Source organism: Hemicordylus capensis, chromosome 1 (assembly GCF_027244095.1).
Source record: "Hemicordylus capensis ecotype Gifberg chromosome 1, rHemCap1.1.pri, whole genome shotgun sequence".
Lineage (NCBI taxonomy): Eukaryota > Metazoa > Chordata > Lepidosauria > Squamata > Cordylidae > Hemicordylus > Hemicordylus capensis.
The window spans coordinates 296,056,994-296,070,799 of record NC_069657.1 but is presented as its reverse complement, the minus strand read 5'-3'; the positions used below and the strand labels follow the sequence as shown (position 1 = coordinate 296,070,799).

Sequence of the window (13,806 nt, the reverse complement as noted above, 5' to 3'; positions counted from 1 at the left end):
AGCAGGCACGTGTGAGGACAGTTTAGCACCTTTCCCCACCCACTGCTTCTTCCCAGCAAATCATGTGCTCCTGCTACTTCACAGCTGTTTGGTGGTGACCAAGTCATACCAAGTCAAGTCTTCTTATTCTAATTGTTTGGTGGTAAGTCTTGTTCAATCCCCGGTTTGCAGTCCATTGATCAGATGTAGCCCTAAAAGAATGTAGGGCTGTTATTAAAAGAGAAGAGCTGTAGAAGATGGCAAAGAATTTCAGTCCAAGGAGAAAAGATTAATCAAGTTCAATTTACACACATTTTAACACAGAGTCAGGTTGAGTTGATACTTGTGAGAATGAGCCAAAGTCAAATGAAAGCCAAATTCCACCTAGAAAGATATACAGTAGATATTTCTAAATGGAATTGTTCTCACATTCCCTTGGGAAATTGGCTTTAAGATACAGTATTTCTCCTACCCACAAATTATTATTATTATTATTATTTGTTTACATAGTCAGACAGGTATTATTGACTGGTTTGTTTTATCCAGACATCGAGTCCTTCCCAAAGACCTAGGATGGCTGAATTTTATTATCAATATTGTTGTTGTTGTTGTTATAGATATCGTCGCAGAATATAGGTTGTTCCCAGTAAAGTTGCTTTTTGTAATTGGCTGATCGTGATTCCTGTGGCCCCTGTGGTGTTGAGGTGCTCTTCAAGGTGTTTTAGAATTGCACCTAGGGCACCAATTACTACTGGGATTATTTTGGTCTTCTTCTGCCACAGCCTTTCAATTTCAATTTGTAGATCTTTGTATTTGGTGATTTTTTTCTATTTCTTTTTCTTCTATTCTGCTATCCCCTGGTATTGCTATGTTGATTATTTTAACTTGTTTTTCTTTCTTCTCAACTACAGTTATATATGGTGTATTGTGTGGCAGATGTTTGTCTGTTTGTAGTCGGAAGCCCCATAATATTTTTACATCTTCATTTTCTACCACTTTTTCAATTTTATGGTCCCACCAATCTTTGGCTACAGGTAGCTTGTATTTTTTGCAGATGTTCCAGTGTATCATCCCTGCTACCTTGTGCCTTTGTTTGTAGTCAGTCTGTGTGATCTTTTACAACAGCTGATTAGGTAGTCCACTGTTTCATCTGCTTCTTTAAAACGCGGCACTTGCTGTTTGTTGTTGATTTTTCTACTTCTGCTCTTATTACATTTGTTCTTCGTGCCTGTTCTTGTGCAGCCAGTATTAAACCCTCTGTTTCTTTCTTCAAGTTGCCATTCTTAAGCCATTGCCAGGTCTTGGTGATGTCTGATTTTCCACTTATATTGTGCAAATATTGGCCATGCAGGGGCTTCTTTTTCCATTTTTCTGCTCGGTTCTTGATTGTTCTTTCTTGTAGGCCTGCTTTCTTTCATTGGTGTTGAATAGTTTCCCATTATTGACCATTTGAAGTGCATCTTCTTCACTGTCCTTGATATATTCTTCAAGGTCTCTTTTCTCCTCCCCTACTGTTTGATGCACTTGCAGCATTCCTCTTCCACCTGAGCTTTGAGGGAGGTATAGCCTATCTACGCCATTGATTGTTATCTGTGTACGCCACATGCTCATTGCTTTTTTAAAATAAATATTTGAATGTTTTTGCTGACACCAGTTGTTTCTAAACATTTTAATATCCCTGTATGAGGCAATGAGTCAAAGGCCTTCTTGTAGTCCATCCATGCAACACTTAAATTTGTTTTTCTTCTCCTGCAATTTTCTAAAATCATTATGTCAATCAGCAGCTGATCTTTTGTGCCTCTGGTGTTTGGGCAGTTTCCTTTCTGTTCAGCTGGAAGCTGCTTATTAGTTAATAAGTGTTGCATTACTTCATCTGCTATTATTCCAGTTAATAATTTGAACATGGTTGGCAGGCAGGTTATCGGTCTATAATTACTTGGAACTGCACCTTTTGCTGGGACTTTCATTATGAGATGAATTTTCCCAGTTGTTAGCCATTGTTCAATATCACCTCCTTGCAAAATGTGATTGAACTGTTTTGATAGTTGTTTATGAAGGTTTGTTAGGTGTTTATGCCAAAAGCCATGCAGTTGTTGTTGTTGTTGTTATTTATTCTATTTCTATACCGCCCTTCCAAAAATGGCTCAGGGCAGTTTACACAGAGAAACAATAAATAAATAAGATGGATCCCTGTCCCCACAGGGCTCACAATCTAAAAGAAACCTAAGATAGACACCAGCAACAGTCACTAGAGGTACTGTGCTGCGGGTGAATAGGGCCAGTTACTCTCCCCCTGCTAAATAAAGAGAATCACTATGTTAAAAGGTGCCTCTTGACCAAGTTAGCGGGAAGTATTGCATTTGTATCTAAATAGTCTTTCTTTCTTTTTTAAGGATTGGATTATAGCTCCAGAAGGTTATGCCGCATTTTACTGTGATGGAGAATGTTCCTTTCCCCTCAATGCCCATATGAATGCTACAAATCATGCCATCGTGCAGACTCTGGTATGTATGTGGGTCTAAAGGTAATGTTGAGTTAGTTTTCTCCAGTTGAATCAATGGATATAAACACATAGTGCCATAGTTTTCAATGTGCTGTAAGTGGGTCCAGGTTTGGGGAGATTGCCCCCTAGTGCACCCTAAATACATTTAAGTTGGGTTATTCTTATTTTCTACATGTATTTCTCCCTCTCTCTTTTTAAAGGAGCAATTGCAGAGGTTTTACAATACAAAGATAAGAAAGCACCCAGAAGCATGCCGACACTATGCCTGGCTCCATGTGTAATGTGGCAGTTGAGGATGTTGCAAGGTGCCTCGGCCCCAGAAATGTATGTGAGCCCTACTTCTGGTCGCGGTAATAATATGCCAAGACTGGGCATGTCATGCAAACCCACCAATTTCAGCATGTCCTGCCCTACTTGCAATATGGAACCCGGAATCTGTAACTTAGATTTGAACAGATATCCAGTTCCATGCTCCAAGTAGGGCAGAATAGACTGAGATTGGTGGGATCGTATGACTCACCGAGTCTCAGCATATCATTACCAAGACTGGGCGTAGGGTTCACATGTTTCTGGCGCTGCGGCAGCCTTAGGTGCCATGTAACTGTGAAGTTGACCAATATTTAAAGCAGATTTATACCTCAATAAGCATGGAATTTTTATTTCTAGACCAAAGTCCTTTAGCAATATTGCGTTGTTCAGTAACCATGAATATTGTTTCATTTGTTTTTCCTTTTGACCAGATACTTCCCTTTCCCCCCTCAGTTCTATGCATCTTTTCTAGGGTCATGCATATACTTGTATTTTTCTGCTGCAGGGCTATTTGGGGGAAAGGGCTATTGAGATCTAAATGATAACACAGAGGGAAAGGAGTTATGCCCTTCTACCATTCCAGTTGAATTCAGAGCCCCCTGCATCTGCTTTAAAGTAAAAACAAATACTTCAGGAGAGGCAATCAAATTGCCAATCGCTAACATTGCAGGTAGTTTGGCCCGTAGTCTGGTGTATCCTCTGGGTACTGTGCAGGCATTTGAACATGTTCCCAGAAATCCTTGAGATTAATTAAATAGTAGCATGTCATCAATTACAGCAGGAGCCTTACACGTTCTGTTTCTAATTATGAATATTGGAATTATTCAAAGTGAGTTGGTGGTGAGGGTAGTTGCTGAGGCACAACTAAGATTCAAAAGTAATCAAGTCCTTTCCATGGTGACCAAGCTACTCAAAAAGGCCCAGTTGCTTTGATTTTCACCACAACTGATCCATGGGATATCTCCAGGCTAGACTGGCTCATTATAGTAAGATTGTCCTAACATGCCTGGTGCATGAAAGATTAGATCAGCGTTTCTAGGAACTGGATGTATCTATATGGCATCAACTTGTTGAGAACTGAGACAAGCTTGTTTTCCGAGTAGAACACGCAGGACAAAAGGAAGAACTCCTTTAATTAATCTATAGAATTTGCTGCCATAAGATGTATTCATGTCTACTAGCTTGGATGACTTTAATATATCTATTCATGGAGAGTAAATCCAGCTGTAGCTACTAGTCATAAGGTATGTATTATCTCCATGTTCAAAGGCAGTATGCCTCTGAACACCAGTTTGTGGTGAGCAATAGTGGAAGAAGAGGTATGCCTTTATCTCCTACTGGTGGGCTTCCGAGAGGCATCTGGCTGGCCATTCTGGGAAACAGGATGCTGAATTAGATAGGGCTTGGCCCTTGATCCAGCAGGGCTCTCCTTATGTTTTTATGTAACACTCATTAAAAATAAATGCAGTGGGCTGCATCCTAAGAAAGTTAGTCATGAGATAAGCTAGTTTCAATGTGATTTAGGAATCCTAACTTTATTCAGATACAACCCCATAAAACAAAGGGTATTATGATAAACATTTTAAATATATTTTGGACTTGTATTGTTTACTTTTCCAGAGTACATACAATAAAAAATTTCAGTCTAGCCCAATGCTCTCTTTTCCTCTCTAATACATTGTTTGTTCATTCTAGTTTTGTAATATTTTCACATTTTATGAATACCATTGGACCTGTATTTTCATTTTAATTATCCTTCCTTTCTGTCATACCTATTTGCAGAACCAAACTGGAGTGATGAGATGTGAGTTCAATGAACTTGTGCAGGGTTCGGCATGTGCCAGAGCTATCTTGTGAGAGCTTTGTCCCATGATGAGCTCATGTCTCTGTCGGCATTTGCCACGCCTCCCCAACACTGCTGAAAAGGTGTTGATGGTAAATTAATGAAGATAACTGCACTTATGGGGCAAGTTAAGCACATGCTGAAACCAGCATATATCACTAGTTACCAAAATGATAACCATAGGAACACAAGAAGTTGCCTTATACTAAGTCAGACCATTGGTCCATTTAACTCAATATTTACTTCATGGATCCATTCCACTCACATTCTCAAGGCCAAAAAACATGTTACGTTGAATGTATTACTGTATTTACCTGAATCCAAGACTAGTTTTTTTCCATGGTCTTTGATGTTAGAAATGCCGGGGGGGCAGGGGTGTTCTAAATTCAGAGGTCTCTTCCTTTTAGGTAAATAGAGGTATATGTAATCTGCATTTTTAAAGAGGTTGTCTAAAATTCAGAGTCGCCTTGTATTCAGGTAAATATGGTAATCATTAAGGGTTGCACTTAAAACAGGAAGCTTCTTTTGTTTAACAAAAAGCAGCCACAAATTGGCCTGAACCAGATTAGGATTATAGCTCATGGGGAGGGTGGGTTAAGTCTCCTTAATCATTTTCTCCACCACATGTTGAGGTGTGTAGAGCCTAATAGGGTATTGCAAGGAGAGCGGGTCAAGCCAGGGGGCTAGCCCTGGGTGGCCAGAACAGCCGCCCACACAATTACCGGCTCCATCATGGAGCCTGTTGGGGCTGTGGGAATCGCCCTCGGTTGTGAGAATACCCTTGCTATTGTTCAGATCTGGATCAGGCCCCTTTTTTGTTAAACAAAAGAAGCTTCCAGGTTTAAGATGTATTCATTGGAACACATAGTATGGCCCTCAGGTGACAAATTTAATTCTGTGTCTTGGCCATTTCATATCACTTTATATAAGAATATAAGCAGAGCCCTGCTGGATCAGACCAAGGCCTCTCTAGGCCAGGATTCTGTTTCCCACAGTGAGCCATCAGAGACCTCTGGGAAGCCTACAAGCAGGAGATGAAGTCATGCCCCTGCTCCAACCATTGCTCCTCTGCAACCGGTATTTAGAGGCATACTGCCTCTTAACCTGGTGGTAGCATTTAGCCATCGAAACTAATAGCCTTTGATAGAAGATGTTCCATGAAGCGTTTGTAGCTTCTGTGTGTCTTCTACCTGGGAACGGTGTCCACAGTTTTAATAATGCCTCTTCCCACTGGAGTGGATGGCTTTGAGCTCTCCTTACGCTCATGCCCCCGGGGGGACTTCTATTCAGTTTCTGGGCATAGAATTAAGTAGACTAGGGTCCAATCAACAACCCCATTCAAGTGCCAGATTGGACCAAATGTGTACATTTTGGGGTGTATTTTTCTTGAATTGGGAGATTTCTTGGTCACTTGGTTGCGCTTGAACCAAGGAACAGTTTCATCAAGGGTAAGAGGTTAAAGTAATCACATTCTGAGCTTGTCTGAACACCTAATGTCATGATTGCACAGGTACAAAATTGGGTTATAATAATCTCTGTTTAAATTAGGAGCAGAGCAAGAATTTTAGGGCAAATGAACTATAAAGGGGGCTTTCTGAGCTGGGCAACTTTAGTTACAGAGCCCATAGTTTCTGGACTTCAACAGTATCACTAGTGACGGGAAGAGCTGCGGAATTATAAGATGACAGATGAAAATGAAATCAGCAGCTCTTTCAGGGTTTCAGACAGGGGTTTTTCCAGGCCATACGAGGAGATGCTAAGGACTGAACCTAGGACCTTGTGCATGCAAAGTCTACCACTGAGCTACAGCACCATCCAAGTTGAGGTTCCTGTTCTTTGCTCTGGGAAACCTATGGTAGTCCCACAGACCCCACAACTTAACACTGGCACGTGTGTTCCCAACATGTTCTTTTTGCTTATTGCAAAATCTTTGAAAATGAATGTGTTTTAACTTTTACTAAGCTTCTTTTGTGGGGGGGAGGGGAGGATTTATGCTGGTTCAAAAGGATCTCTTCATGGTAAATGATCTCTTCGTGGTAACAGTTATATAAAAGCTGTTTCCCAATTTGCCAGTTCTGTGTTTTCTGGCAAGGACTACAGGCTTATATCACTGCTGGGCAGATGGCTATAACAGATTTTCACAGTCTTACCAAACAAATGAAACCTATTACCGCTGAAGTTTTTATCCAGGCTTTAATAATCTTTTGTCCTCTCTGTTACAACTCCCTCCTCCAACTTACCCAACATGTGCAGAATATTATTCCTAACCTGCCTTTAAGTACCCAAACTCTGTATTTCTCCATATGTTTCCACTACCTTTCCCATTCACTTCAGGAAACCATTCAACACTGCCTCCCTTATGGATACCCAAGCCCACTTCACAAATTGTCCTCTTCCTCCTCTAGCTCTTCCTTGTTTCTTCCAAGAAACAAACACACCTACTATGGATTTTACCCCGAAAGAGTTTGATATCATCTGCAAATTTGGCCACCTCACTGCTTACCCCTACTTCTAGGAGCAGAGCAGAAGTCCAACATCTGGGGGCCCAAGTTTGAGAACCTCTGGCTTGGGTCAAAACCATGTTGGGGTATTCCATTTTGCCCACACAGTAACTGTGAAGTAAAGGTAAAGTGTGCCGTTGAGTTGGTGTCGACTCCTAGCAACTACAGAGTCCTGTGGTTGTCTTTGGTAGAATACAGGAGGGGTTTACCATTGCCATCTCCTGCACAGTGTGAAATGATGCCTTTCAGCTTCTTCCTATATCACTGCTGCCCAATATAGGTGTTTCCCATAGTCTGGGAAACATACTAGTGGGGATTCGAACCAGCAACCTCTGGCTTGCTAATCAAGTCATTTCCCCACTGTGCCATTTGGTGGCTTAGTAGGTCCAGGCTAAAAGGGAAAAACTTGCCCCAGGCCATACAACAGGTTTCATAGCTGAAGGAGATTTTGAACCCAGGTCTCCCTATCCAGTGTCACCATTATCTTGCCTATTTTGTGGGATGCCTAAAATTGCAGAAACCCAGAAACTATAAATTTTCATTCATTATTTGTTTGTAAAACTTAAAATATAAACAGTGGTGTTTAAAATTGTGATGCAGAGTGAAGGGAGATCTGTGAAAATTGGAACTTTTTCCATTCAGGGGATACTAGCTGGGATCCAGTTCAATATGCTTATGTGAATGTGGATAGAATGGAGATGGGGTGAGGGGAAAGTATTCGTGCTGGTGGAAAGGACTTTGTGAACAAGGCCTTAACTTGTCTACCTGTCTCTTTATCATCCAGGTCCATTTGATGTTTCCTGATCATGTCCCTAAACCTTGCTGTGCCCCAACAAAACTGAATGCAATATCTGTGCTTTACTTTGATGACAGTTCAAATGTCATTTTGAAAAAATACAGAAATATGGTGGTGCGTTCATGTGGTTGCCACTGAATCCTTTCATAAAACAGGAGACATTCAAGACCAGGGATTTTCTGCTTAATAATACAGGCAAAAGATTCCTTTCCTTTCGGAAAAAGGGACCCTAAGCAACTTATTCTAGTTTATGTCACTACTCATTTGTTGTACAGTATTATGTACATAGTAGCTTTTATTTATTTAAAGGTATATTGTTTCTTTTGTATGGATGGCATTTCAAACACTTTATTATATGGGGGTACCTTAGTATGTAGTAGAACATTGAAGGCAAATTTTCAGTTAATCAGGCTGAGATTTATTTCATTTTTAAAAATAAAGCCTTTGTATAGTGTTCTCTCTCTCTCTCTCTCTCCCCCCCGCCCTAGCTCAGAAACTCCAGAACTCCTGTTACTGTTTTATATTGTTAAAGGAAATTGAATACATTTGGCTACACTGTGCCAATGAAAACTCTGGCGGGCTATTTATTTAGAAAAGGCACTGAGAAAGGGCTAAAAAAAAGAGCTTAGCTAAACACAATCCACCTTTTAGAAGTTCTACTCCATTAGATAAAGTAAAACGTTGAACTGTGTTTAAATAAATAAATGGTAGTTTAAACGTAGAGGCTGAAAGATTGCACATAATTGTTAAGGGCTATTTTCTTTAGCAGAATCAGTGTAACCATAGGAGCCATGTTACTTCTCTTTGCTTGTGGTTGCAAATTTTGCTGGAGGCTCAAAGCTTTGAGAGTTCTGTGGAAACAGCTAGTTGCCTGTGCCCATGACTTTCTAAGATAATAGTTTTTTGGGGGAAATGTAGTACAACCTTCTTACCTCAAGTAAATACTATTGGTCCATTATCTGTAACACTACTGCAATGGATTTATTTGTCTTTATAGACATGAGCCAGCCTCCTTTCTAAGTAAGAGTGAGTGAATGGAGAATAATAAGCAGTGCAAAATATCTCAGATACCCTCAAACAATTCTCACAGAATTTTATCTATATTACCAGTGTTCGTTCACTCTTCCTTGGATCATTTCATGTCTCACGGAAACATTATTTAATTGGATTTGTGTGTGTTTAATGGGGAGTGGGAATGCAGACTGTAGCAGAATAATGTGGTCAGCTGTATGTAATTTCAGAAAAAAACAATTTCTCTCACTTCTGAATAACATCTGTATTTTTAATCTTTGGTAAATCTCTTGAAGTACTTTTCTGTTGAGCCACCTTAAGTGGCGCAGCGGGGAAATGCTTGACTAACAAGCAGAAGGTTGCCAGTTCTAATCCCCACTGGTATGTTTCCCAGACTATGGGGAAACACCTATATCGGGAAGCAGCAATATAAGAAGATGCTGAAAGGCATCATCTCATACTGCGTGGGAGATGGCAATGGTAAATCCCTCCTGTTTTCTATCAAAGAAAACCACAGGGCTCTGTGGGCGCCAGGAGACGAAATTGATTTGACGGCACACTTTACTTTACATTTCTGTTACAGCACAATCTTATCCATGCTTACTCAGGAGTAATCCCACTGGCCAACATTCGTCGTGCCAGCACTCCACAAGATGTGCTGGTGCCACGGACAAGATCCTGATTAACACAGCACCAGCGCTTGCATGGGGGAGGGTAGTTTTCAATGACCTTTACTTCCTCTGGAAGTCCTCTGTCACCCAAAAATATTTTTCGGAGGGCTGGGTGACACCGAGGGCTTCTGAGGAAAGGGGAGGTCATTGAAAACCACTCCCCATGCAAGTATCGGTGCTGAATTATTCTTTCGCATCCACAACACCGGGCCATCTCACAGAGCACAGGCACTTTGTAAGACTCCCAGCCGCTCTGTTTAAGGGCTTATTCCATAGTAAGTGTGTTTAGTTGCAGTTTTGACCAAAAAAAAAGGCATTTCAGTTACTTTTACCTATATTTAATTTACCACAAAACCTTAGTTAATATACTGTAATGTATATTAATATAGATATCTCCTATGAATTGCTGTTTTGGGGAACAGAATAATGAACGTAATTTTGAGTGAAATAATGAAAGAAAATTAATTTGGGAAACAAATAAAATTGATTTGTTTGTGATTTAGATAGTTGGAAGGGTACGGTGTTTGGAACTGAATTTATTTTAAATAAAGTTTGAAAAATGTATTTTGGGTACATTAAATAATATATTTTTAAATAAAGGTGTACCATTTTGTGTGTATGAAAATGAAAAATATATTATTCTTTGAAATGTTATGTTGAAATATAATTCTATATTTGAAGATGTAATAAACCTATAATATTAACTTGTTCTTTCATGGTTTTCTTTCTCGACTGTATTACATGGCAACATTGTGTTCACATTCATTTCAATATGAATAGCCCATTGCTGAAATTATAGTGACCTAGGCTTCTGGATTTTTCAAGCTGATCAAGAGAATCACATGAATATTGACCTACATGTTGTTTGGCATTAGGGGTGTGGAGCTGTGGGCGCTTAGTAAATCCACTGGAACTGCTGTAAGCTTGTAGTAAAGCTCCAGCAGTGTCCTTTTAATTTCAGTGGGACTACTCTGAGTAAATTTCCTCATCACGTCTGCCATTGAAGCTGTTTTCATGTGTAGCCTAATCCAGCCCAAGGACGCCCAGCCTGAGTTAGGTTGCCTGTGAGAACCGCCAGGAGCCGGCTTGATCCCGGTGGGCCAGCTCTGCCTAGCCCGGCTTTTTATCCAAGGCTAGGGGGGCAAACACTCCCTTAACCCTGGCTACTTCTTTGTGTGTGAGCCAGGCTGCTTCCAGCCCAGCCTCATACAGAACTAGGTGCCTAGAGCACCCATTTCTTGGGGGGATCCCCCAATTGTGCATGTCAAACGGTGCACTGTGGGATCTCCGGAGGCTGGAACAAGAAGTCCCAGCCAATCACGTGCAAACAGCCCCATTGTCTTACCATGGAAAATGAGCAAGGCTTTCAAAAGTAATTGTCCTCCTGTGCATTCCAGATATTTGACTGCTTTATGTGTCTCCAGCCTTATTCATTTCTTTCTATAATTTATATCCCACCTTCCTATCTTGAACTTATGGTGACTTATGGTTAAATATAATAATAAACAACAACAAAATAATACCCTATAAATAAAACAGGGACAAACAATGACCGCCCAGAGACATACGTTTGGGGTGGTATACAAATATGATTAAATAAATAAACTTTGTAAAACAGGAGCAGAATAAAGACAACTTCAGAGGCAAATAGCCAGTTAAGAGGATATTTTTATTGGGTAAACCGTGTGAGGGAAAGGATTAAAGTCCCATTTCACTCGAGCCACAGTCCTGACCCCTGAAATGGGTGTGTGTGTGTGTCCATGTCCGCTATTTAAAAAGAAAACACAAACACATAAAACACCCAATGATGTATTTAAGGTCCCATCTAGTACAGCTCTTGTAAAGAACATGTTATAAAAGTGCCGTCTCAAAGTGTACTGTATTGCTTGTCTAAAGGCAGTCAGTGAAGATCCAGGTGACTCTTTGGGGGCCATCTTATGTTCTGTACACCACCACCAAAAAGACCCTTGCTGCCATCCTGACTAATACTGCATGTGTGCTCTAAACACCAGCATGCATGTAGCAGTAGCCTCTTTGCTAGTCTCTGAGCTTCCAAAGCGCAGGGCCTAGGATGGGGGTTGTGCTGTGTGCACCCTGGTGTGTGGAGCACACATGCAGTTTTAGTCAGGATGCCAGTCCCTGACCCTTATGTCCATCTGTTACTTACCCAGTGGTGGAACAAGGGGGAAGGCCTCAGAAGGGCCCTTAAAACCTCTTTGGCTATTGAATTCATACTGTTATTCAAAACTATTATTATTAGTAGTAGTAATTTATTCGATTTCTTTACCGCCCTTCCAAAAATGGCTCAGGGTGGTTTACACGGAGAAATAACAAACAAATGAGATGGATCGCTGTCCCCAAAGGGCTCACAATCTAAAAAGAAACATAAGATAGACACTAGCAACAGTCCCTGGAGGGATGCTGTGCTGGGGGTGGATAGGGCCAGTTACTCTCCCCCTGCTAAATAAAGAGAATCACCACGTTAAAAGGTGCCTCTTTGCCAAGTTAGCAGGGGTTAGCAAAATACAAATGTAACATAAATTTATGATGCTTATTTATATATTTTATACAATTTTTTAAAAGCACGCGAAAACCCACCTCTTCACCCAAGCTTTCTAAGCTTTTAAAAAATAAATTAGATTTTAATCTCTGGTTTATTTTTAAATTGTTAAATTGTTTTAAGTTTTTGTATATGTTTTTAACTTGTTTCATGCTATTGTTAACTGCCCAGAGATGAGAGTTTGGGATGGTATACAAATTTGATAAATAAAAATAAATAAATAATTAATTAATTATCAATCGATGCATATAGTACTTCACAGAGTAGCATTAGCAAGAGGGGTGTAAGTGGTGGTGGGGGGATGTATTCCTGCTCCAAGGAGCACAACTCATGTAAAAATATATACAGGGGAAGAATCACCATAATCAGCATTCGTGCAGTACTTTTGAGAGTTTAAGTACTTTGTATGCATTAACTACTTTTAATCCTTACAAAACCCTGTGAGTGAGTATTATTACCAGGCAAAGCATCAGCATACGGCATTCACAGGCAGCTGGTGCCAAGGTCCCAAGGCCTCTAAGGTGTGTGGCTGTACGCATGCACACACCCTCCAGGCCCCCCCATGCAGCAATCCCTAAGGGCTGCTCACTCGCCCTCTTGCCACTGGCTGCTGATGATCTCCTCCTCTAAGAAAGTGCTGCTCCCAGTTGCTTCCTTCCCTTCCCACCCACCCACTCCACTTCTCCCCACCGCTTGAGCTCTTGTGCGGGGAATCACTTGGCTCCCTCCTCCCTTTGCTGCCACTGCCGCCACATGGACTCTCGCCCTGGCAAGAGCCCATGCCTCTGCTTCTCCTCTGACTAAAGGAGAGTGATATGCCTAAGGCTAGTGAGTATATAGCAGAGGCTAGATTCAAACTAGGGACTTCATCATTTGTAGATCAGTCACTTAGTCACTATGCTATACCAACTTTCTGACTGGTGTTGGACACAAAAGGTTGCATTAGCCACGGGTGATTCAATTTTGAAACTAATCTATTTGTCTTCCAAATAATCTATTAGTTGGAAGTTGGCCTTTATTTTTTATTTTTTCAGTGAGAAGATTGATAATTTGACACGGGTAATTTGATCACATTTAATGAGGTTACCATGGAGCCACTGAAAGCTTATGAAAACTTATTTGGACTTTTCAAGCATCCCACTTCAAGTGTGTCAAATACAGATTTTGTTCTAAATGGACAAATCTGTAGCGTTCATACTGGCTGAAAAATGGTGGAATCCAAATTAAATTGAGTCAAACAGATTAGGGTTTGCTCCTTAATGTATAATTAGCTCTATAATAGCAAGTTCTAGCTTCCTGTAGCTTGTTGCATATTTAGTTAGCTGCTTCGGGAATGTGATTAACAATCCATGGTGGTCTCCAAGGAGCCAGAAAGTTTAAACTAATTAAAACTGGACCAAGAAAATTGACTTAAGAACCTTGAATGGAAATGTAATGACTTTGGCCATTGACTTGCAAGAGAAATGTTATACAAGTGCTTTTCATATTGACAGAAACATGGAAAGTATTTTATTAGCTACTTTGAGAAAGAAAAAGTGGTATGCTTGTATGTGTGTGCAGCTAAAACTCCAGTGTTATATTGTGAAACAAGCGTTTGTAACAGGTGAAAGTAGCTGTGTCGAGTTTTCTTTCC

At 40.5% G+C, this 13,806-nt stretch overlaps 1 protein-coding gene across 1 annotated transcript in view; it reads left to right on the top strand.

Moving 5' to 3' along the window:
• Positions 1–10,323, top strand: part of BMP5 (bone morphogenetic protein 5) — an 81,449-nt gene extending 71,126 nt beyond the window's left edge. Inside the window, exons 6-7 of the mRNA XM_053284491.1 lie at positions 2,373–2,483; positions 7,920–10,323. Coding sequence (XP_053140466.1) covers positions 2,373–2,483; positions 7,920–8,069 — 261 coding nt within the window. The 3' untranslated portion in view covers positions 8,070–10,323. The remainder of the gene's footprint in view (positions 1–2,372; positions 2,484–7,919) is intronic.
• The last annotated feature ends 3,483 nt before the right edge of the window (positions 10,324–13,806 follow it).